The sequence below is a fragment of the Rhinolophus sinicus genome, chromosome 14 (assembly GCF_057876585.1).
Source record: "Rhinolophus sinicus isolate RSI-liver-muscle chromosome 14, RSI-T2T, whole genome shotgun sequence".
Classification (NCBI taxonomy): domain Eukaryota; kingdom Metazoa; phylum Chordata; class Mammalia; order Chiroptera; family Rhinolophidae; genus Rhinolophus; species Rhinolophus sinicus.
This window is the reverse complement of record NC_142514.1, coordinates 102,165,396-102,192,082: the sequence shown is the minus strand read 5'-3', so window position 1 is coordinate 102,192,082 and position 26,687 is coordinate 102,165,396. Positions and strand designations below refer to the sequence as shown.

The 26,687-nt window shown below is 44.5% G+C and overlaps 1 protein-coding gene and 1 long non-coding RNA gene across 4 annotated transcripts in view; one reads left to right on the top strand and one right to left on the bottom strand.

Annotated features, from left to right (window-relative positions):
* DSCAML1 (DS cell adhesion molecule like 1) overlaps positions 1–26,687 on the bottom strand; it is a 356,394-nt gene that overhangs the window by 312,181 nt on the left and 17,526 nt on the right. For all 3 annotated transcript variants that reach the window (XM_074335416.2, XM_074335417.2, XM_088791437.1), the window contains exon 3: positions 24,770–24,916. In XM_074335416.2, the coding sequence (XP_074191517.1) occupies positions 24,770–24,916 (147 nt within the window). The remainder of the gene's footprint in view (positions 1–24,769; positions 24,917–26,687) is intronic.
* Positions 10,752–12,709, top strand: LOC141572175 (uncharacterized). Its single transcript, XR_012497378.2, has 3 exons — positions 10,752–10,888; positions 11,105–11,207; positions 12,588–12,709. It is a non-coding gene; the product is annotated as an uncharacterized LOC141572175 (long non-coding RNA).

The window sequence follows — 26,687 nt, the reverse complement described above, 5'->3', positions numbered from 1 at the left end:
CCCACGGAGCCATAGATAGGGGAGTCATACCACTATATTCTCGCTGGCGGCATCCGCCTCTCTGCAATCCACTCTTGCTAGCTCAGCCACTATCTTCATGCTAGTCTCCCATTTTCTGCTAGCGTAGCCACAGCAGTTATATTAGTGGCCAATGGCTCACTGGTTACAGCTGACGGCCAACTAGCCACAGCTGATGGCCATTGACTACCTGAGCCAGCACCTGTCTATGTGAGGCCGAGAGCCTGGAAACTGCTCTCTGGGGCTCTGTCCCCACACTTTCTCTACATATGTATATACCCACAAATAATACAGGGTAATGTTCTGCATATTTTCAAACCTTATACAAATGGTACCGTAATGTATGCATCCTCCTGCAATTTGCTTTTTTCCATTCAACATTTTTTATGATATGTCCAGGCTGATTTGTAAAGCTCGGGTTCATGCACTTGCTCTGCAGTATAATATTTCATTGTAGGAAAAAAACATTTAATTTATGCATATTGATTTCCAATTTTTTGCTATCACAAACATGACTGCTGTGACGATTCCTGTCTTGCACATGTGTGAGAGTTTAAGGAATAGACGTAGTAGAGCTCTTTTCTTATGGTCTGTCTCCCCAGCAGGACACATACATGTCACTGTGTAATGCAGGGTCTCAGCTCCCACTCCCCGCACAAGAACGCAGGACATGGTGAGGCCAAAAAGGAACAACAACGGAGCCATAGATAAGGGAGTCATACCACTATATTCTCGATGGTGGCTGGTCAAGACACAAAAGCAAACATCCACCAGTACCCCAACAGGGGGTCTTCCTGCACCCCAGTCTAGCTGGCAGACGAGCAAGACACAGGAAGTAGGATCCACACGATCCACAATCCGCCATCCATGCTTGCTAACCCCAGTTGCTAGCCGCAATCCACCATCCACTCCTCTGCCAAACAACCAACACCCTAGCGTAGCCACAGCAGTTATATTAGTGGCTAATCGCTAACTGGTAACAGCTGATGGCCACCCAGCCACAATGGATGACCATCTGATTACAGCTGATGGCCATCTATTACCCAAGCCAGCACCTTTCCACGTGAAGCCGAGAGCCTCGAAAGTGCTCTCTGGGACTCTGTCCCTACACACTGCATCCCCCGTGCCCAGCATGATGGAGGCCACATGGGGCTCGTGGAGTTTGTTAAACTGACCCAAGCTGGAAGAGATCTATGGGGTCATCTGCTCCAGCCCCCTTGCTTACAGATGAGGAAACGGACATCCAGAGAGAAGGCATAAAATCATTTAGTGAGAAAACTGGAACTGGAAACGTCAGGCCCCCTCCCCACTTTTCTAGCCTGACCCTCATCACACTCAGGGGAATATGAAACAAGTGGTCCAAAGGAGAGAGGGAATGGCAGAGAGCAGACAGAGGCTTAAAGAGGTCACACCTGGACACCTGGCCTCCAGATACAGGCCTCACACCTGGACACTCAGCCTCCAGAATGGGATCTCCTAACTGGCCATGTCCAGACTGAGGCCTCGGACCCACACACCTGGTGCCCAGATGGAAACCTGCCTTTTGTTGTCTTCCCTTCCTCATCCTAACCCAGTCCAGTGGAAGACCCTGGACCTGGAAACCAGGAGACCCAAATGTCATGGCCTAGAGGTGAAGAGTGAGTTCTGGTACCAGTTGGCTTGTGATTGAGTCCCCACTCCATTTCTTCTAGCTGTGTGGCCTTGAGTAAGCTCCTTTACCTCTCTGTGCTTCATTTTCTTCACCTCTGACCCTGTTTGCGCATCTGTAAATGGGAATAATTGTTCCATGCCACACAGAATCGTTACGAGAGCCTAAGTGTAATATCTATACAGTGTGCTGTAAACTGTAAAAGCATGGTACAAATTTAACTCACTAGGATTATAAAAAGAAAGAGACTGTTTAGCTTGCCTCAGACCCTGCTTAAACTCTGGGTGTGACATTGTGGGACCCTTCTTTCCACAGGCCTCCCTGGCAAGCTCCCACATTGCCTTGGGTTATGGACAGCAGCCTGAGAAAGGGGACAGGAAAAGGATGGCAGTGTAGGACAGAAGGTGCCCGGTGATCACCCCTGGGAATTCAACGACAGACTTGGATTCCAGGATGCTGAGCAGGGATGACCTCCAGGTTTCGGGGAACACCCTTAATCATTGAAGACCAACTCCCAAAAGTCCTTCCAGGTCATTCCCCACTCAAAATCATCAATGGCTCCCCATTGTCAACTACATATAGCCCAGTGCAGCATCAATCACAGCCCCTCACCCCCACCTCCACCCCCACTGCCCCCGGAAATGTATCCTGAGCTCCAGTCAAACCAGGCTGTTTGCCCTAAGAGTGCAACCTTTGTTCTCAGAGCTCCGAGATTTTACACCCCCCCTGCCTGGGCCTTCTGCACCCAGAACAGGGATTTGCGACCCAGCTGCTCATCGGAATCACAGAGGGGGCTTTCACAAATACAGGTGCCCCAAGGATCCTGACTTCATTGTTTGGGGTTGGTCCTGAACAGTGGTGTTTTTAAAAAGCTCCCCAGGTGAGTCTAAAGTCGAGAGCTGACAGGTCTAGAACACTCTTCTCTGCAGGGGCTCAGCCTGCCCAAACGATCCACTCTCCAAGTCCCACAAGAATGCCGCTTCGTACACAGAACCTGCTCTAATTACAGAAGACAGGGCTCCCTGCTTCCAAGCCCCCAGACACTGTGCCTCTCCTGTGCCCTCATCACCTCTACCTTGTGTTGGCGTCACCTGCGTCCTAAGATCATCTTACTTGTCTTGTTAAACAGCAAGCCCCTGGAGGATAGGCACAGTGTCCCCCACATCTTCTGTGCCTCTGCACACCCTTCCTACACTGAATAGGTCTCATTAAACGGTGACTGATCCAAGGCGGTCCATCAAATTCAGAACACCTTGGCTACCCACATTCCAACCCAGAAGATGAAGAAGGGGATGGGAAACTGTCCTTTTTGTTTAGGAGAGAAGTCTAAGACCTGACACTCACCCAGACACACTCCTAAGCTGGATGATCCCGTGGCACTGCTCCTCCTCACACACAGTCGGCCAAGGTGTCGGCCTCAGGGCTCTGTTCTGGGCACTTCTGGGGCTCTACCCAGGGGAGTCTCTCTCCCCTTTCCACAGGCAAAAACTGTGAATGTGAGTGAATGTTTGAGTACACAAACATACAGAGGGGGCCAAAAAAGCATATACATACTTTAAGAAAGGAAAAGTATTAAAATTATAGTATCAATATATACTGATAACAAAAGATGAATACAAGTCACATTTGACTTCTGCAATGACAAGAGGTGCTCAAAGTGGTTACCATCAGCGTCCAGACACTTCTGATTACGGTGAACTACTGCTTGAGCAACGTTAACCAAAGTGTCCACTTGTATACATTTTTTGGCACCCTCAGTATGTGTACAAATTACACCATACATATTATTCATACACATACACACATGTATATTTTTATTAAAAAGAGTTTCTTTGGTGTGTGGAAAGAGGAATTTCTCCAAAACCTTTGAGATCCTCAAGCAAAGACCCTTGGGAATCACTGTCTACATAACATAGCATCTTGTGCACAGGTAGTACTCAAAAAACATTGCTAAATTAAATAATGAACTGAAAACTTAACCAATTGATTGTTGCTTATGCCAACACAGCCTTTAGATAGATTCAAAGGGTGAAGTTGACATAAGATATGGCTTTGCTGAATTCTGTGCCCCTTCCTGGGGGCCGGCCCCAAGGGGGTACAATTGCATCTCATCAGGCTTTGCACAACTGCTTCCCTAGGTTGTGTCTGTAACAGCAGGCTCCAGAATATTCTAGATATCAGCCTTTTCCTCTGCTTCACATGGTCTGAGAGCCCACCAGGCCACCACACAGAGGACAACGTTCATTCGATACCTAGCTGACTCCAGGGCAGAGACAGCAGCTGAATTCAGAGCCCAGACTCTGTCATTGCCCCCCCCCCCCCCCCGACTCCCAGCCCCACTGCCATTCATTGTCATAGGCTTCCATCTCCCACTCTGTCATCCGCTTCTCAGCTGACTCTCCAGAATTCTGGCAGATTCCATGTCCCTAAAGATGTGAGTATTCAGATCTGCTCTGCCCCTGAAGTGGAAGGAAGGAAGGAATCTCTAGGTATGAAAGAAAACACTTTCAATCTTGAGGCCTTAGTGCAAGCTTCTGGGCTCCTACTGCCCACTGTCCTGGAATGCAGAGGGCTGTTGCTGGTTCCAACTGGTGTAGCATTCCACTGCAAAGGAGGGCTTGGCAGTGGACAAAGACACATGCCTAAGCTCCAGAGGATTCCAACACAACAAGACATCTGGTCAAACATAAAGGTCAAGGTAATACTGGTAGGGAGTACGTTTCTGCCTTGTGGGGTAATAACAAGGGCTGACACTGCCTATGCCTCAGCGTAAGGGTTTTCTCCTCATCATCCTAACCTTATGCCCTCAACACTAAAGGCTAAGTGACCCCCAGTGTAATGAACCCCAGCCAGGTTCACACTCTAATATGCTCATACCTAAAACTTACACCTAGCTGCACAAACCTAAATGGACAAAACTAATGCTCACTGCTGGATTCTCACACCTGGAGGCTCACTCCTAGAAATTCACTCTTTATGAAGACCTTCCAGGTCTCAAGGAGAAGATGACTAATCCTGGGACAGTGTTTCATGTGTCTGCTCAGCACTAGGAAAAATTGAAACCTACATATAGAGAATCTATTTGTAGAAAACAGATCTATATAGAAAAAAAAGCAAAATAACGTGGAAAATAGGTTTTCCCTATATAGAAAAAGTGCATATTTTCTAATCATCTCATCGGAGGAAATTGAAGCTTCGAGAGGTGAAAGGACCGACCTAGTGTTGTATGGCAAGTAAAGAGCAGGACCAGGATTTGAACCCAAGTCTCTCTGAGGCCAGAGCCCATGCCCTTTAGCTTTCCTACACAGCTTTGCCACCAAAGAGAGGCTCAAAGCAAGCCCTGTTGATTTGGGGCATAACAGGAGCAACTGACGACTTTATTCTAGCAGCTATAGAACCACCCGTTTCTCTTCATTTTAATCCATCCCCTTTACAACCTAATCCGAAGTCAGTCACCTCCTGTTTAAATGTTCCTCCAAGCATTCAACCATTGTCTGAGTGTCTACTATGTGCTGGTGCAGTGAGGCTTGAGGCATTGTGGATGCAGGCTCCCTTCCTGCCACCACACAGCACAGGCCTCTGCCTGGAATCACAGCCCTATGCCCTCATGACTCCAGCTCTGACGGTAAAGTCTCACTGATATGCAACAGAGTTCAAAATCACAGGCTTGGCAGGAAGTGCCATCTATACGTAGCTCTACCATTCTGTATGCACCGTTGGCTCCTTCTGAATAAATGCTACCGTACATTAAATGCCAGAATTCAGCAAGTAATACTGCATGTTTGCAATGAGATTGAGAACTAAAGGCAAGATTGATTCTGATGTGAACACCAGCAAAGCAAATGGGTTTTTGAAAACCCTATAATTTCCCTGCAACCCTTGACTTCACTAAACACACATTTTTAGACTACAGCACAGCTAGGTAGGCATTAAACAAAAATGAGGTAGTCTAATGATGATTTATGTGTCGGATAACCTTCTATAAAGAATTCCTCTCTGATTTCAGGGTAACTTACAGAGGTGCCAACTTAACTAAACAATGCCACTTTCGCCACGTCCACTGCCACGGCATGATCCCGGGGCAGAGTGTTTGCCTGCAATTGTCTTAAATCTGCTGAAATTTGCCCAGTGAGTGCTGTGGAAATGCAGTACTTGCCATGAACTAAATGGAAAAGCAAAACACAACACATGCACACACCGCCAGAGGCACCTGTGAACACAGACATTTCTGCTTGACTGAGGAGCTGCAGCTGATGGTTCTGGAACCAACCAACTGGCATGCAAATATAGAGCAACCCGCCTGCAGGGAAATTGGAAGGTGGTCCTGGGGAGCTGTGGGCATGCACTCCAGGCGGGGCCTCAAGAGCTCCTAGGGTGCAGGCTTCAAACCAGAGTTCTGGTATACCCCTCCCTGACTGTGTACCCTTGATCAGGACACTCAGTCCTCCAAGCCTTGGTTTTCCTGTCTGTCAAGTGAGGTTAAGAAAGTGTCTCCCTCAGATGGGGTAGGAAGGATTCAATAAGATAATGTCTGTGAACTGGCTTTATAAACCAGAGCGCACTATACAAATAAAAGGAGACCCAGGCAGCAGGGCACAGTTTGAGAGGTGGCTCAAGTCATCTCTAAGAGCTGAAATCAAACTGCTCTGGGCTCAGATCTTACCCTACCACACACTCACTCTCTGACCTCGGGCAGGTGATGGGACCTCTGTGCCTCAGGGTCTTCATCTGCGAAAGGGAGATAATAGTACCCCCTAAAGTGTAGGACACTTGTGAAGATTAAATGAAATGAGTCAGGAAAAGCACTTATTGCCTAAGAGCACAATAATTGGTCACTTATTTTCTTACTAACCATTATTATCACTATGATTGTTATTTCAATTTAGGCCGTCTGACTAGGGAGAAAATTCCTTTACTGCTTCTGAATGCTTCGTTGTAATCTCTAACCTGCAAAGTGTGTTTTAAGGCATTAGAAGATAGAATTTTCACTCTGTACTCCAAGGAAGAAAACAGGCTGTCTGAATCTGATGCCCCCTACCCCTAACAAAGCAAGCAATGAACAAACAACAACAGCAACAAAATTACGGGCCAGTTGCCTTTTCTTCTGCAATCACCTTACTGAGGGAAATAGTAATTGTCCTGAGCCCCATGGGGTAGTCCTCATGCTGGAATCACTAAAGTATGTTACAAGGAAAGAGCTTGGGCTTTAGGGACAAAAGCTCTGGGTCCAAGCCCGCCTGAGAGGCTGTGTGACCAGGAGCAAATCTCTTGGCCTCTCTGAATCTCATGTCCTTTATACCTAAGAATGGGGGTAGTATGCCTCCCTCACAGGGTTAAGAGGAGGATTAAAGGAGATGCCATCAAGGTAACTGCCACAGAGCCCTGCATACACGTATGTTTTAATACATGCTTATTTCCTCCCCGTTCATTTCGCTTCTAACTGCACAAGTCATTGAACTTGTATTTGTTTCCTTGTCTGTAAAACGGGGAAGGTAATGGGGGTTACTGCGAGGAGCAAATGAGGTCATGTAAAAGCACTTTATAAACTGCATAGTGTCATGGAAGTACCAGTTATTAATGAACCAGGGTTTGAGCACTTTGAGCAGATTAGACCCACGTAGTTTGCGGAGTTGATCTTTGCTTGTATTGGTACCAAACCACACGCCTTCATTCCGTCCCTAAACATAGTTTTGATCAGGTACCATGCAAAGCACAAATGAATACAGATTAATAATACTACATCTCAGTCATTCTGTTTCCCTCATTCTGCCCAGATATCATCATGGCCTATTTGAGTTAAAAACACCACAGTGGTCACCAACCTACTTCCCGCTGTTTATGACTTTCTCAAGATCACGTTTAGGAGGAGTCATTCTCTAATTTATGTTACCAGTACCACTGCTGCTCTAGGTGGCTCCATCCCTGGTTAACCTGTGTTCTGCTTCCAGCCCAGCACCCGAAGAAGGGCACACAGCCCAAGGTTTGGCAACTTCATGAAGCTGGGGGTAGGGGAGGTAAAATTTCCCTGCTGTTTAGGTCACTCCTTCATTTGAGAATTCAATTCTCCCCAGAGTTCTAATTTTCATGTAAAGGATTCCATGTGTAGTAGATTTCATTGTCCCGATTTCATAGGTGAATAAACTGAGGCTTTAAAAGTAACATGCTCAGAATCATCAATTAGGACCAGCAGACTCTACAGCCTGTCTTCTTTCTGCCACATCCCACTACCTCTTCTGTCAATTGTCTGCTCATATCTGTCACCCTATTTTGTATTGTGTGGATTTTTTTGGTCAATTTGTAGCGGTTAAACACACACACACACACACACACACACACACACACACACACACACACACACACACATAGGTGCCAAAAATATGTATCCATATTTTAAGAAAGGAGAAAACTGTATTAAAATTATACTGATGGTAACCACTCAGAGCACCTCTTACAATTGCAGAAGTCAAACATGACTTGTATTCATCTTTTGTTATCAGTTTATATTGAGTATTACAATTTTAATATAGTTTTTTCCTTTCTTAAAATGTGTATACATTTGTTTGGCACTCACTGTATATATTCTGTATATTAATTTTTTGCAAGGCAATATAGTGTAATGCTTGGGAGCACAAATAATGGAGTCTGAATGCAAAAGTTTAAACTGTGGCTCTACCACTTACTAACTTTAGGCAATTCATGTAGCTTCTTTGTGCCTGTTCGTTTATCTGTAAAATGGGGAATCATAGTCCCCACGCCTTCAGATTGCCATGAAGATTAAATGAGCTAAACATGTAAAATGCTTAAAACAAAGCCTGGCAACTTAGTAAGTGTTCAGTAAATATTTGTCATTATTATCACGTTGTTTTCTCTTTTTTCTAGAACTAGGCAGGTCTTTCATAAGTGAAATGTCCTGGCACCCTTTTCAGACTTCTCCCACCAATTTTCCTTACCCTCCAGCCATGCCCCCAGATAGCCCACCCTCTCTTTGCTGCTTGCCTTTGCCTGTGCTGTCACCTCCACCTAAATGCTCTTTCTGCATTCTTGGCCTGGGAATGTATTCAGAGGCCTGACTGCAGGCCTCCCTCCCATTCGTGAGCCTAACTGGGCTGCCGCCATCAGGAAGAATGCCAGCCTCTGTTGTATCATCCTCTTCACAGGAAGGTACTATAACCCCTAGACAGGTGCTGCTGAAGGGAAGAAACAGATCATGGTCAGGTCTGATTCTTCTGTAAGGCCTGACACTGTGTCAAGCACTGAGCAGGGTCCCGAACTCCACTTGTTAAATTGTCTTGAGCACATATATTATCTATTTCATATCAGCACAGGCTGACCATCCCAGCTGATTTCTCCATGCTCCGAAACAGTTGAGAGCTGAGATCCCCAATTTTGCATCTAGAACAACAAAGTGTCACAGGAGGAGCCCACAGAAGTGATCTCTCTCTGGGCATCTCTAAAGCAGCGCAGCATAATGGAGACCAGGGACCACCAAGCCTAGATCCCACAGTGCCATGAATTTTCTCTGTGACCTTAGGCAGGCCTCCCTCCTTCCTTCCTGCCACATGACAGTTCAGTAGGGGAGAGATTGGCATTTCATCATCTTCATTAATCATCTTTTCTGAGCACTAGAAGGGAGAGGGGTGTGGATGAAAAATAGACCCTGCTCTCGATGATTATACATGCGGGTAGCAAGGATACCTTGTTTCCCCGAAAATAAGACCTAGCCGGACCATCAGGTCTAATGTGTCTTTTGGAGCAAAAATTAATATAAGACCCAGTCTTATTTTAATATAATATAATACCCAGTATAATATAATATAATATAATATAATATAATATAATATAATATAATATAATATAATATAATATAATACCAGGTCTTATATTAATTTTTACTCCAAAAGATGCATTAGAGCTGATGGTCCGGCTAAGTCTTATTTTCAGGGAAACACGGTAGTACTGATTTTAAAATATTACAGGACAAAATATGATTAGTGTCTTGTGCAAGGAACTGATAAAGTTCTAAGGGACTTCAGAAAAGGATCCCCTAGAAGGAAGTTAATCTGGGTGATTTTTAAATCCATTCTTAGCAGAAATCGAGAAAGAAATAATGAAGAAAGTAGTATTTGAATCAAACTTGGAAAGATGGGTAGGCTTTAGTCAGGCAAAGAAGGAAAGAAGTCTGGTAGTAAAAGAGAAGCACCTCACAAGTAGTTAAAATAACACACCCTGAGAATGAGCAGGAGAGAAGGGGCAAAAGAGGTGAGAGAAAGCTGTGGTTGGGGCCTCAGTTTCTTCATCAGTAAATGAGGAGGCTGGACTAAAGATCTCAGGCCTTTCCAGCTCTGACAGTCTGTCACTCCATCCGTTTGTAGCCCACGTGTCCAGACTGGATTTCAGGCCCCACCTCGGCTCTCTCATCTGCCATCCCTGTCACATTGGTGGAGACTCCTGGGATCCTAAGTAGCCATACGGGGCAGCCGGATGGCTCAGTTGGTTAGAGCAGGAGCTCTCAGCAACAAGGTTGCAGGTTCAATCCCCCCATGGGATGGTGGGCTGCGCCCCCTGCAACTAAAAATTGAAAATGGCGACTGGACTTGGAGCTGAGCTGCGCCCTCCACAACTAGATTGAAGAACAGCAACTTGGAGCTGATGGGCCCTGGAGAAACACACTGTTCCCCAATATTCCCCAATTAAAAAAACAAAAACAAAAAAAACAAAGTAGCCTTAGGATCAGCCTGAGCAAAATGCAGTTAACACGTTGGTCTGCATTCCAAAGCAAACCCAGATCATACTTGATTGTTTATTGTGTTGAGATCATCCATCCTTGTCCATCAGAGGTGACAACATGAACTGAATCCTAAATTTCCAGATCAAAACCGTCTTTGTGACTCTTACTGGACCAAAAACAGAGCCAGTGCCCAATAAAGCCTTCTTGTCAGAATGGTTGTTTGTCTATTGATCTTTCAGCTGGAGATCTGCTGCTCTTCAGAAAAGTCAAAACCTCTGGTCACCACACACACAGCCAGAAGTCAGTGCAAAGGCTGGGGACACGTTTCTGTCCCCAGGCAAGTGCAGGAGACAGGGACAGGCATTTCTACTATGTTGGAACTTGATGATAGTCCATTCTTAATGAGGGGCCTGCTCTGGAGAGGCAGCAGGAAGGAGAGCAACCCAGAGGACCCCAGCTCAAACGCAGGCTGCTTGTTAGCTGTGCGGCCTTGGGTAAGTTGCCTAACTTCCCGGGGTCTCATTGTCCTCATTTATAAAATTGGGGGGGTCGGGTGGGGGAAGGGACCCAACAAAACAAAAAGTGTTATCTCTTTTAAATTGTTATTATGAGGATTAGAGATAATATATGTAAAATGCCTAACACAAAAGAGGTCTCAATGCATGGATATTATCATTAATCTTGTTGTTACTGTTATTATGCTGTGACAGGTATTATGAGAGTCCTGGGGATAAAGAGATGAAAAAGATAAAGCTGTACACCCTCCTGCAGCAGACAGACAGAACTGTCGCCTATAACATAATACAGAGTGAAGTAAGTGCTACAGGAATGGAACCAGGGGAGTGAGAAGTTCTGCCGAAGGTTACGTGAGGCATCATGGAAGGGGACACATGTGAACCAAGTTTAAAGGACAGTAGAGGAGTAGGGTATCCATAAGAAGAGGAGGGGTTGGGGGAGCCGATTAGCTCAGTTGGTTAGAGCGTGGTGCTAATAACACCAAGGTTGCCAGTTCGATCCGCACATGGGCCACTGTGATCTGCACCCTCCTAAAAAAAAAAAAAAAAGAGGAGGGATTGGTGCAGACCAGGCAGAGGAGACAGCAGGACCAAATGAAAAGAGGTAGAAAAACCCATGAACAACTTGGACAACTGGGGACAATTAGGGAGGTAGAAGAAGAGTGGCGGGCTCATCGACTCGCACCTTGGGCACAGGTGGGCTGTGGTTGGGGAGTGCAGCCCACTTGTCAGAAAAGAGCCCTCTGGCTAGATTCCTTCTTGCCTCTGCTTCTCCCGTCCCCAGTACACAGTGTCCCCAGTGCACTCCCAGCTAAGCCAAGGCATGATGACAACCCAGCATGCAAGATCCCCATCTGCATAGACAAGGGAGTTGATCCAGGCTTATATTCCAGAGCACCGCCAGATACATCTGGCCTGCATTTGAGCTGTGTCCAAAACTCCCTACTGGGACCAGGACAGCCAGTCAAGAGCATGCCGGGAAACTCTCACAGGAGCCTGCATCAAAATAATCAGCTCTGGTGGAAATTAAAAGCTATTAGGAACAGGGCTGGATTTATCTTCATATCCAACAACATGCATTGTAATGGTGATCATGCAGATGGGGAATGAAACCACATGTCAGCTTCATCGGAGGCCTTAATTTTAATTTATGTTTGTGCATGGCCCTTTGCCCTGTTACCGCCATGCTGCACTCGGGGCAGCCAGTTCCCGGGAGAGAAGTAAGAGATAGGAGGCTGCCCAATCACAGGTGAGAGGCTCTGTGTTTTTGCACATACAACTTTAAATAGCCCAATGGAAAGAAGATGACCAGCTTAGGGGACAAAAGGGGAGAGGGCAGAAAGGGGCAGGTATATAAAGTAGCTCCACGGAAAGGCAGCACTTTGGGCAGTCTCTCCAGCCCCTACCAACCCTGGGAAAAGCACAACGAAAAAGCTGCTTAGAGTTTCAGCAGCTAACTCTAGGATGCTTACCCAACTCATGGAGTTTGTCTAGGACCCAAGCCTCTAATTCTTTCCAAAGCCCCTCAGAAGAAGGTGTCAATGAAGGCCCCTCTTTCAGAGATGCCTGTACCCACTCCATTGGCCCCTTCCTCCCAGGGCACCTGCTCTCCCAAAGGAGATGTCTCCTGGGGCCTGACTGGCCCACATCAGCCTTCGTCCCTTCTCCCGCTCTGTAGCACGTGCTTCTGCTGGCCCTATGCTTCGTGGAGGATCTCAGCCCAGCCCTACAGAGCCAGAGAGCAAAGTCAACGCCATCCTCCCTGCTCCAGAAGCCCTGGGACAGGGCATAACTCGAGCTCCTCAGTCCTCCCTCGACCTCAAGGCAACCTAATCATTAAATCTTCCCCCACTGTGTCTGCTGTCCAAGTGTCCCAGCCAACATACAGTACAGTTTATGAATGACAGAGAATCCTATTTTTATGAAAAAAATCAATAAACAAGTTGCATTTTCCAAAATGAAAGCATGGAGCATGTGGGCCTAAGTTCTAGCCCCTTAGCTACAGAGCTTGGAGGAAGCAAAACTCCACTGTCTCCGGTTTTCATGGATTCCTCTGGGAGTGTGTCAGTTGGATTCATGTGCTTTGGGAAGTCTGTCCCTGGATCTAAAATGTAGCTGTAGAAGGATCTAGAATGATTATGGATAGAGCTGGAGGGCTGGGCAGGGGAGGAAAATTCTCCAAGGCTAAAGGAAAGAATGGACTTCTGCAAAACCAAAGTTTAACAGAGCCCTTCAGATTAGCATCAATCCTACTTCCCTGATAATTATGCCCTTTGGGGCCACCATCCCAGTCTTGACATGAAAGATAGCCCTGAAGCACCAAATACAAGGGCTGCCTGGGGGAAGCTCACTGCCTCCAGCTCCTACACACAAGAGCCAAGTTAACCTTCCTTCTCTCCTCTCTGCGCTGGGCTACTTACTACCCAATGCCCACTGTGCACATCCTTATTTCAATGCTTTGTCCACGCCGTTCCCACATTCCTTCAGAACTCTCCCAACCATCCATTCATGAACTCACTGAACATTTGGTGAGAATTTTCCCTGAATGTGCAAGGTGGTACATTAGGAGCCAGGGATGCATGGATGAGAACAACCCAGTTATCACCCTTGAGAAGCTCAGTCTAGTGAAGGACACAGACCATGTTACAAAAAAATTCATACACTGAAACAGAAAACAGCAGTACAGAAGAGAACACTCTCTTCCCCACTAATAAGCATCGCAGAGCCACAGCCCAGCCTCAGTGTGTCAGGCAGTGTTCAAAGCATTTCACATAAATGAACTCATTTCCTTCTTACTTGAATCCTATGAGGTAGTTAATCATCATCCCCATTCTATTATAGTTGGGGAAACTGAGGCAACAAGGGGGTATGACTTGCCCAGCTGGTAAGCAATGGAGTGAGTTTCAAGCTTAGGCAGTCTTGTCCTAGAGTCTAGGCTCATAATCACTGCACTCAACTCAGTTCCACAAAACCTTTCCTAAAAACCATCACTGATTTGTTTCCCCTCATGGAGACCAAGACCCACATTGCCTGCTGCACACAATCTTCCATTCTGACACTTTATTGGATACATGTGTACAGGTACCAGGAGGCAGTTCTGTGTGGGGCTCAGAGCACAGGCTGAGAGGATTACCCGGCAGAATAATGGAGTAGGTAAATGCTGTGCTCGCTTCCTCTCATGAACCACATCAAAATTACAACTAAATTACAAAACAACCATCACTGAGAATCACCTGAAGTCTAGCTGAACAGAAGTCCTACAACGAAGGACATAGAGAAGAAGCCACCTTGAGACTAGTAGGAAAGGCGGAGACTCAGAATGAGCTAGTCCCAAACCTCCATGTGGCAGTTAAAAGTAAGCAGTGCTATCTCAGCTGTGGTGGTCCCCCAGAGGAGCTAGGGGTCCCAGCCCCACACCAAGCTCCCCAGACCAGGGTTCCAGGGCTGGGAAGAGAAATCTCCACAACTTCTGGTTGTAAAAACAAGTAGAGATTGTGGCTAAGTGAGATGGAAGGTGGCTGGAGTCCCAGGCATTCCTCTAAAAGGGCCCACACATGAACTTACTCATTGACAGACTCACTCTCTCTGAGCTACAGGGTTGGGGACATACCGGGAGGAACTCAATTGTCTGGCTGCAGGGCAAGAGCTAGAGGGACAGCTTTCTCCCAGACAGAAGTACTGGTGGAATCCATTATTTCTTTGTTGAGCTGTCCCCCACCTCCCAGAGTGCAGATGAACATGGCTGCCATATCTGTCTCCATCAACCTGACTAACACCATTCACTCTGTCCTGGTGATTCCCTGACGCCCTGCTCCACCAAATTTTTGGACCCATGCAAGCCGCTTCCAGTGGCTTTTCCATACAAATGACCTGTCTTGGCTCACACTGCAAACTTTCCTAAAATCTCTCAAAAGTTCACATAACCCAAACAACCAGCATCTGGCCTTGGTGTGCCCTATACCTCTTGCTGAGCAGCCCTAAGTCTGGCACTAGTGGCAGCTGGCCTCAGTTCCCAGCTTGGCCTCTTGAGGTATCTCCAAGCAGAGGGCTGGTGGCTGCCATCTGTGGATTGCTTTGTGGCTCATGCCAGGTGACCCCAGGCAGGGAATAGGCTGCAGCTGGACTAGGCCTGTAGCGGGTCCCCTCCCAGGAGGTCCCAGGGCCAGCACATCCAGTGGCCAGCTTCAGACCGAGCCAGAGCATTAACTGACTGATTCCATGGGTGACACACCCAGAGGGAAAATTGAGTAGGCACCAGAGCTCTGCTAACATGACTCCTGCTCCACAGCGTCAGCCCCTGTACAAAAGCTCCTCCACTGTAGTCAAAGCCAGTCTCAACCAATCAGCCTGATGTTCAATCCCTCCCACTGATGTGCAAACAGCAGCCAAAGCTCAACTACAACAGGAGGACACATAATCCCACACAAGGGACACACCTACAGTACCCAGCTCAGGTGACCAGGGAGATTGTGCCTTTGGGCCCCATAGGACACCTATTACATAATACTACATAAAACCACTCTACTAAGACAGAGAGACATACCAGCCCTACCTAATACATAGAAACAAACACAGGGAGGCAGCCAAAATGGGGAGACAAAGAAACATGTCTCAAATGAAACAACAGAACAAAGCTCCAGAAAAAGAGCTAAATAAAATGGAGACCAGCAATCTACCAGATGCAGAGTTCAAAACACTGGTTGTAAGGATGCTCAATGAACTTAGGGGAAGAGTAGATGAACTCAGTAAGAACCTTAACAAAGAGATAGGAAACATAAAAATGGAGATAGAAAACATAAAAAACAACCAGTCAGAAATGAAGACTACATTAGAGGGAATCAACAGCAGATTAGAAGAATCAGAGGATTGAATCAGTGATTTACAAGTTACCGTAGCAGAAAACACCCAACCAAAACAGAAAACAATAATAAATAAATAAATAAAATAAAATGAGGATAGTTTAAGGGGCCTCTGGGACACCATCAAGCATACCAATATTTGCATCATTGGGGTACCAGAAAGAGACAAGAGAGAGTAAGGAATTGAAAATCTATTGGAAGAAATAATGATGGAAAACTTCCCTAACCTGGCAAAGTAAATAGACATACAAGCCTAGGAAGTGCAGAGAGTCCCAGATAAGATAAACCCAAAGAGGTCCACACCAAGATACATCATAATTATAATGTCAAAGGTTAAAGACAATGACAGAATCTTAAAAGCAGCAAGAGAAAAGCAGTTAGTACCTCCAAGGGAGCTCCCATAAGACTGTCAGCCGATTTCTCAACAGAAACTTTGCAGACCAGAAGGGATTGGCACAAAATATTCAATGTGATGAAAATCAAGAAACTACAACTAAGAGACATCATCAAAATGGCGGTGTGAGGTGAGCCTCTGGAAATCTCCCCTGGAATTTACAACAAATTGAACAAATATAACTCCACAAAGGACTCCCTGCACAGCAGACAGGCAAGATGAAGAGGCTCACTACTGAATTCACCAAAAAGTGGGCAAATTGTGCGAGCGGGGGAGGAGGGAAGGGAAAAGTGCAGAGATGGGGCCCTGCGGATGCAGAACGCAGACCTAGCTCAGTGCTCTGGGCTCGCTGCATCCCGGAACTACCGCAGCTGCGGGAGAAGGAAGAACTTGGACTGCTAGGGCTCCGTTTATGGCCCACAGGACTGAGGGGACAGCATATAACATGGCTGAACGCAACACTCATGGCAGAGACCTCGGAGAAAAGACTGAGGGAAGAAGGCTGAAAACGGTGTTTTAAGCCCCCACTGCCACAGAGAACGGAAGCCTTAGGCACTGAGACCAGCCGCCCCCTCCCTAACCTGCCAGAGATTGCCCTGCCCCCACCTTCCCAGTGCTAGACGCTGAACAGTAGCAGTGTGAGACCAAAAGAACAGAATATTTGCAGTTCTGAGAACTGTGGTCCACAGTCACAGATTTGCAGCCCAACTAGTTCTGGCAAAGGGAAGGGAACTGTGGAAGCAGGACTGGCTGTGGTGATGGTCAAAGCCATTGCTCTGGGCCCCCTCTCACAACCAACCCTGCCCCTCTCCCCACCTATCTGGGTGGATCCCTGAAGGAGTAAACAGAGTTGCTGAAACACACAGGCTCTAAATCTGGTGCAGCAAGAGCTTTGGAACTTCAAAAGCTCTCCTCATCCCCAAACGGACGCAGTGCCCTATGACCCAGGCGAACTGTTAACAGAGGAGAAGCCCAACTTCCAGGGAATCCCCCCATTGTGTGAGAAGCTGGAATAGTGCAGAGAAAACATAGCACTACTGTGTGAGAGAGAAAAAAAGGCTGCAGTCGGAGAGAAAATAAAACATTCTACCAACACGTACTGGAAAAAAAAAAGAAAGACCTCTTCCTATCAACCTGTTGCAGAAGCCACTCCTGTAGATGTCTAGGAAGAGAAATAATAAATCATTAATTGCCATGCATAACCAAGACAACAAGACAGCTCAGAAAGAAAGTGAAAAGTCTCCAGAAAAGGAACTTAAAGATATGGAAATATGTGACTTAAATGACAGAGAATTCAAGATTGCAGTTCTGAAAAAACTCAACAAGATGCAAGAAAACACAGACAAGCAGTTTAATGAACTCAGAAACACAATCAAAGAACGACATGAACATTTACCAAAGAGATTGAAATTTTAAAAAAGAACCAAATGGAATTTATGGAAATTAAGAACTCAATAGAAGAAATGAAGACTGAAAAAGCCAGCTTAAGTTGTAGAGTTGACCGGATGGAGGAAAGAAGCAGTGACGTAGAAGACAGAAACCTGGAAATGACAAGGATGGAAGAAGAAAGAGACTTGAGACTTAAACGAAAGAACGCTACAAGACATTTCTGACTCCAGAAAGAGCAATATAGAATAATGGGCATACCAGTAAGAGAAGAAAGAGAAAAGGGAACAGAGAGTATATTCAAACAAATAGTTGATGAGAACATCCCAAACTTGTGGAAAGAACTGGATCCTTGAATCCAAGAAGAAAATAGAACACCTAATTACCTCAACCCCAACAGGCCTTCTCCAAGGCACATTATACTGAAGCTGTCAAAAATCAATGACAAAGAAAGAATCCTCAAGGCAGCCAGGGAAAAGAAGACAGTAACCTACAAAGGAAAGCCCATTAGATTATCATCAGATTTCTCAGCAGAAACTCTAAAAGCCAGGAGGGAGTGGAACCAAATATTCAAACTATTGAAATAGATAAATTATGAGCCAAGAATAATATACCCAGCAAAAATATCCTTTAGATATGAAGGAGGAATAAAGACCTTTCCAGACGTACAGAAGCTGAGGGAATTTTCTAACACATGACCTTCATTACAAGAAATACCAAAGGAGGTATTCAACCACCATCAACAGGGACAATTTGTGGCAACCAAAACATAAAAAGGGGGAGAGTAAAGGCCTGAACCAGAATACGGGAATGGAGAAAGTAAGCATGCTGAAGAAAATGCAATCCTCTAAATATAAAACTTTCTTTTACATAAACTTAAGGGTAACCACTCAAAAAAAATCCAGAACTGAAATATATACTGTAATAAAAGAAGAAACAGAGGGAAACATCATAGAATACCACCACACAGAAATAATAGACAACAACAAAAAGGCAAAGAAACAATGGAGACACAGCCTTACCAGAAAACTAAAGATAGAATGATAGGAAATCCTCACATATCAATAATCACCCTAAATGTAAATGAAATGAACTCACCAATAAAAAGGCACAGAGTAGCAGACTGGATCAAAAAACTAAACCCAAACATATGCTGTCTCCAAGAGACACATCTCAGCTACAAGGACAAGCATAGACTCAAAGTGAAAGGGTGGAAATTGACACTCCAAGCAAATGGTACCCAGAGAAAATCAGGTGTCACCATACTGATATCAGATGAAACAGACTTCAGGGTGAAAAAGGTAATAAGAGACAAAGATGGACATTTCATAATGGTAAAGGGGACTATACAACAAGAAGACATAACAGTCATCAATACTTATGCCCCCAATCAGGGAGCACCGAAATATACCAAGCAACCACTAACGGAACTATAGGGAGAAATTGACCAAAACACAATTATGCTAGGGGACCTAAATACGTCATTGACAGCCATGGATATATCATCCAAACAGAAAATAAATAATGAAATAGCAGCCCTAAATGACATTAGATGAAATGGACATAATTGACATTTATAGAGCACTTCATCCTAAAACATAAGACTATACATTTTTTTCGAGTGTACATGGAACATTCTCAAGGATACACCATATATTGGGACATAAAACTAGCCTCAGCAAATTTAAGAAGATTGAAATCATACCAAGCATATTCTCTGATCACAAGGCTTTGAAATTGGCTATCAATTGCAAAAAGAAAGCAGGAAAAACCACAAATACATGGAGATTAAACAACATACTTTTAAAGAACTACCAGGTCAAAGAAGAAATTAGTGGAGAGATCAAAAGATACATAGAAATAAACGAGAATGAAAATACATCCAACCAAAACTTTTGGGATGCAGCAAAAGCAGTGTTAAGAGGGAAATTCATATAATTACAGGCCTATCTTAAGAAACAAGAAAAATCCCAAATAAATAGCCTCATGTTACACTTTAAAGAACTAGACAAAGAAGAACAAATGAAACCCAAGGTCAGCAGAAGAAAGGAAATAATAAAAATCAGAGCAGAACTAAATGAAATAGAGAACAAAAAGACAATAGAAAAAATTAATGTGACAAAGAGCTGGTTCTTTGAAAAGATTAACAAAATTGACAAACCCTGGGCTAGACTCACTAAGACATGATGCTATATATAGAAAACCCTAAAGACTCCACCAAAAAGCTATTAGAAGCAATCAAAGAATACAGTAAAGTTGCTGGCTACAAAATCAACATACAAAAGTCCATTACATTCTTATAAACTAACAATGAAATCTCAGAAAAAGAAATAAAAACAACAATTCCTTTTGCAATTGCAGCAAAAAGAATAAAATACCTAGGAATAAACTTAACCAAGGATGTGAAAGACCTATATGCTGAAAACTATAGACATTTTTAAAAGAAATTGAAGAAGACACAAAGAAATGGAAAGACATTCCGTGCTCACGGATTGGAAGAATCAACATAGTTAAAATGGCTATATTACCCAAAGCAATATACAGATTCAATGCAATCCCCATCAAAATCCCAATGGCATTTTTTAAAGAAATGGAGTAAAAAATCATCAGATTTATTTAGAACCACAAAAGACCCCAAATAGCCAAAGCAATCTTAAGAAAAAAGAACAATGCTGGAGGTATCACTGTCCCTGACTTTAGCTTGTACTACAGGGCTACAATAATCAAAACAGCATGGTATTGGCAGGAAACAGACACATAGACCAATGCAATAGAACTGAGAACCTAGAAATAAAACCACATATATATGGACAGATAATTTTTGACAAAGAAGCAAAAAACATACAATGGAGAAAAGACAGCCTCTTCAATAAATGGTGCTGGCAGAATTGGTAAGCCACGTGGAAATGAATGAAACTGGACTGCTATCTGTCACCATGTACCAAAATTAATTCGAAATGGATCAAAGAGTTAAGCATAAGACCTGAGACAATAAACAGCATAGAAGAAAACATAGGTACTAAACTTATGAACCTTGGGTTCAAAGAGTATTTTATGAATTTGACTCCAAAGGCAAGGGAAGTAAAAGCTAAAATAAATGAATGGGACTATATCAAACTTAAAAGCTTCTGCACAGCAAAAGAAACCATCGACAAAATAAAGAGGCAACCAAGTGAATGGGAGAAGATTTTTGCAAACAGTGTCTCCAATAAGGGGCTAATATCCAAAATATACAAGGAACTCATGCAACTCAACAACAAAAAAACAAACAACCCAATTGAAAAATGGGCAGAGGACCTGAAGAGACATTTCTCCAAAGAGGACATACAAATGGCAAATAGACATATGAAAAAATGCTCCACATCACTAATCATCAGAGAAATGCAAATCAAAACCACAATGAGATATCACCTCATCCCAGTCAGAATGGCTATCATCAACAAGAGAAATAGTAACAAGTGTTGGAGAGGCTGTGGAGAAAAAGGAACCCTCATACACTGTTGGTGGGAATGCAGACTGGTGCAGCCGCTATGGAAGGCAGTGTGGAGGTTCCTCAAAACATTACGAATAGAATTGCCATATGACCCAGCAATCCCTCTCCTGGGTATCTACCAAAAAAAATGTGAAAACATGTATCCATAAAGACATGTGTGCTCCAATGTTCATTGCAGCTTTATTTACGGTGGCCAAGAGATGGAAACAACCAAAATGTCCTTCGATAGATGAATGGATAAAGAAGTTGTGGTATATATACACAATGGAATACTATTCAGCGGTAAGAAAAGATGAAATAGGACCATTTGTGACAACATGGATGGATCTTGAGATTATAATGCTAAGTGAAATAAGTCAGACAGAAAAAGCAGAGAACCATATGATTTCAACTGATGTGTGGTATATAAACCAAAAAACAGCAAAAGAACAAGACAAACAATGAGAAACAAAAACTCATAGACACAAACAATGGTTTAGTGGTTACCAGAGGGTAAGGGGGGAGGGGAGTTGTAGATTAGGGTAAGGGGGATCAAACACATGGTGATGCAAGGAGAACTGATTTATAGATGATGTAATACAGAATTGTACACCTGAAATCTATGTAACTTTACTAACAATTGTCACCCCAATAAACTTTAATTAAAAAAAAAGAAAAGGAAAAAAAGAAAAGAAACTACAATCAAAATTACTCTATCCAGCACAACCACCATTTAGAATCAAAAGACAAAGAGCTTCTCAGATAAGAAAATCTTAAGGAGTTTATCACCACCAAACCAGTATTACAAGGAATGTTAGAGAGACTTCTTTAAGAAGAAGAAAAAGAAGGGGAAAAAAAGGTAAAAAATGTGAACAGTAAAATGGCAATGACTATACGAGTATACCTATCAAAAATTACTTTAGGTGGATTAAATGCTCCAATCAAAAGATAGGGTGGCTGAATGGATAAGGAAAAAAAGACCCTTACATATGCTGCCTGCAAGAGACTCACTTCAGGTAAAAAGACACATGCAAAGGGATGGAAAAAAATATGTCACGAAAACAAACAAACAAAAAAACAAAAACCAAAAACAAAACTGGGATAGTAATACTTATAGCAGACAAAATAGACTTTAAACCAAAAGCTATAACAAGAGATAAAGAAGGACCCAGTAATCCTACTTTTGGGTATTTAACCAAAGAAACCCAAAACACTACTTCAAAGAGACATATAAGCATACATACATATATTCATTGCAGCATTATTTTCAATAGCCAAGATATGGAGGCAACCTGGATATCTATCAATAGATAAATAAAGAAGAGGTAGTACATATATACAATGGAATATTACTCAGCCATAAAAAAAGAATGAAAAACATGGATGAAACTAAAGGGTATTATGCTGAGTGGAGTAAATCAGACAGAGAAAAACAAATGCCATATGATTTCACTTATATGTGGAATCTAAAGAACAAAATAAACAAACAAAACATAAACAGACTCATAGATACAGAAAACATTTTGATAGTTGCCAACTAGGAGGGCGGGTTGGGGAGTAGGTTAAAAAGGGGAAGGGCTTAAGAAGTACAAATTGGTTGTCACAAAGTAGTCATGGGGCTGCAGGTATAGCATTACGAATATAGTCAATAATATTGTAATAACTATGTAGGTGTCAGGTGGATACTAGATTTATTGGGGTGATCACTTCCTAAGTTATATAAATGTCTATTCACTCTGTGATCTGAAACTAATGTAATATTGTATGTCAATTCTAATTGAAAAATAAAACAATTCTTTAAAAAATGAAAAAGAGCAGAGTCTGAGCAAACAGACCTGGGTTCAGACCCCGCCACTCTGCTCGTTAGGTGTGTGACACAGGAGAAGTTCTTTTATCTCTTTGAGCTTCAGTTTCCTCTTCTGTAAAGTAGACGGGGAGCAAACACACTTAGGGACTTTTTGTGAGGATAAAAATGAGATCAGACATGAAAGTGTCTTAGCCTAGTGCCTGGCATATAGTAAGCACTCAAAATTTATTTTTATTATTATTTTAATGAATATAACTCTTAGTCCATAAACTTAAGTATATAAGAGATACCACTGTTCTTTAAATCATCTTCAATCTGATTCTGCTGTACAGACACGACATTCAGTCTCCAACATTATTGCGGCGTCCCCCAGAGAAGTGCCAGGGTCCAGGGTCTCTCTGGCACTCACCAGCCCAGTGTTCTTGCCTGCATGGTCCCTTTGGGTCCAGGGCTGTGCACTTCATGCCTCAGAGGGACACAAGAACCCTGGTCTCTCAGTCCCAGATCCCACGGAGCCACACACAGTCACCCCTGTGGGTTCCAACCACTTCCTACAGCACCATTCCTGTCTCTGGCATTCATTTGTCTCCTGTTTATTCATTGCCCTCAGAGTCTCTCCTCCCCAGCCAGAGCACCCATCCTAACCTTTTGTGTTCGCTTATGGTTTTACAAAAGGTAAAAAGAGCAGCTATCTTCAAGTAGCTTCGCGTTCCTGTCCCAGGACAAGAAGTTCTGAGGTCAGAAGATACAATGCCCTGGCCATCTGCTTATAACTGAAAGAAGGAAAAAGTGCCAAGAGCAAAACACAAATTATTGTCTTGAAAAAAGTATTCTGTCACATTAGCTATAAATATACCTAAGCATTGGTTCTTCTTCTAGCTAGACACTGGAACCACCTAAAGAGCTTTATACCTGCTGGTGTTCATTTTCCACTCCTAGAGATATTGACTGGGGGCTTCACCAAAGCTTCAAATGTGTCACAGGATTAAGAACCCCTGCTTTACAGGTTTCATGCACAAAAGTCTGTCTTCCCCAACTAACCTGAGAACCTTAAGCAACTAGAATCATTTCATATGACTAGTGATGGGACATAAATGCTGGAGGGGCTCTCAGAGAGCAGTGGGTCAAGTTCCTCCATTTTACAGAAAGGAAAACCAAAGTCATTGGTAGAGAAAAGAAGACAAGGTAGCAAAGACTCTGCAATGTACCAGGATGAAGGGAGGGATGCTGAAATGAGGTAAGAAACCACAGTTCTGTAACTGGAGGCCTGGAGGCATTTTGAGGACTTGAGGTCCACTCTTGAGGTTTCTAGATCTGCTTTCATGTTGAAGGGACAACCCTGAATAGGAAAAACGAACCAATAATGTAAGGCTTTTGATCACAGCAGGTCTAACAAAGTGAACTTACAACATGGTTTTTAAACTCTGCTCCTATGCCAGGCAAGGAATGAGGCCAGCTAGAATTCTGATGAAGTCTTTAGCCAACTCATGAAAAGAAAGATCCATATGGTCCTAAGATAATTCAGTCTTCATTGCTGTGGTCGTTCAATGAGGAGCATGAACCACAGACCTGCCTCTTAGCGTCTTCCCACAACCTTTCACAAATAAGGTGCTTCCAGCCTTGCCTCCCATCCTTAAGGGCAAGGACAAGCAAAGACCCAGAGGTCAGGAAGGAGGGGGATGCCCTCCTCTGGTTGTGTCTGATGGGATCTTTGCACACCCAGCAGAGGCTGCTGGCATGTGGACTTTCACACCCCACACAAAGATAACCCAGCCAAGAACAAAGACTTTTTTTTCCCCAAACCATCACCAAAACAATAACAAATTGCTCACCAGAACCAACCTCAAGATCTCTGTGAGTTCAACAAGCCACTCAGCACCTCTGCTTTATCTCTCTCCCATCCCAGCCCTCCCGTCTGCATGTCCCCACAGTTCTTTCTTACCTGGGATGATGGAAACTGTGTCCTTCTCCCAGGACACGACGCTAACATATTCCTGCACTGAAGAGGGGATGAGGCACTTGAAGACGGCCACGTTTCCACGCATTGACCTTTGATCCTCCACTCGGACGGTGTAGGGTTCCCTGAAAACTGCAGAGAGATGGCGGGCAGGGAAGACGATGGTGTCACATGGCTGAACTGGGCCACAGTGGGGGGCCCAAGAAAGCCAGCTCAACTCCCTCAGCACCCCCAGTACTCAGTCTCCATCACTTCCTCTCCCCATCTTCCACTTCCCCAGCCCCGAAGTCCTTATTCCTGCCTGTGAGTCTTCTCCAGCAATCTCCTCCCTGCTCCTCTGGGCAGCCCACTCTCCCTCTGGAATATCCAGCCAGGCTCTGCAAGACCATAAACACAACTGCTACCCTTTCCAGTTTCAGTGAGTATTAAACGGTATACGATTGTAAGGACCTTGAGAGCGGCATCTAAACCCTGCAATGTGATCATACTCAAAAAGGGGAAGCGTGGGTAATAAGGAAATATGCTGGAATTACTCGAAGGAAACCAAACTTGATTGCCTACGTTATTCCTGGGCCCAGGGTGGCAATAGTTTTTGCCACAGTGACCATAAATTACCAAAATAAAAACTGAACATGACCTAACAACAGATTTTTGTGAAACTTCAATGTGAAAAACAGTTTGGGAAAATAGAGTATATAAACAGAACTTTCTGGAGGGCTTAGTGGTTTTATGGGGAGGAATATTTGAAACTATCTTTGTCTCTGAAAAGGAAGAGCCCCAGAGACACAAAGAGTCTCAAAAATTCTCGAAAACAAAGTTTCATTGCTGCTTTCTCCCACCTCCTGAACTGCCTACACCTGAACCCCAGCCTTGCCTTTGCCTTCAGAACTTTCCCTCCCCCCACAGTGCAATCGAGGCCTCCTGCCGTGGTCCCAGTACTGGTCTCTGGGTGTTGTCACTTGCAGCCACTCTATGTATCAGGTCACATGGGTAGGCTGGCCCAGCCTTAGGGGTAGGGCCGAAGGGCCTGGCTCGGCCTCTCCCTTTTCCTCCTCTGCTTGGCCTCTTCCAGGGGCACACTCCATCCTTCCACCTCTTGTCTGCCAAGCAGAACTGGAGCATCCAGAGCCCCACTGCCTACGGACCTTGTACCTCAGCAGGCACCTGGGCAGCATGCTCTCCTGCTCTGCCTGCCATGGTTGCCAGGGCGACACTCAGGGCCCAGCAGCCGCTCCGGCTGTGCACCTGCACACCCTCTGGCTTCATCAAGAGCCTGTTAATCGCTGTGTTTCCAGTTTGGTCAGCTCTGCCCAGCCCTCCCCTCTTTATTCTTCCCCAGCTCTGTTTTGTGGCTGTGACGGAAAGAGATACAGGAGAGGAGTGGAGGGAGGCACTGCAGCTGGGCTCTGTGGAGCCATGGTCCGCCCTTTCGTGGCTTTGGGCATGGCACTGCCTGCGGATGTGAGATGCTCACTGAGGAAGCTAAGGAAGCCGACACTGGAAGGAAGCGGAGAGGAGCAGGGGAAAGGGCTGGGATTTAGGTGCACACTACCAGGGATAGTTCCAGGGAGCAGCAGAGGCCAGTGGTTAAGAGTGTCAAACAAACAGGCCCTGACTCCTCCTCTGAGCAGCTGTGTGACCTGGGCAAGAACTAGTTAACCTTTTGGAGCCTCAGCTTTCTCATCTGTAAAGGGAAACCACAATAATAACTAATAATAATAATAAGGGCAGCAATGCAGCAGGCCTGGCACATGGAAAGCACTGCAGCAATGTTGGGTGTCATTATAGCTATATCTCTGTAATTAACTGGCTACGTGCCCTTGGGCATATGCCTTAACCTTTCTTTGTCTTAGTCCCCTTATTTGGAAAAAACACTTTACAGGATCACATCCTAACCCAATAA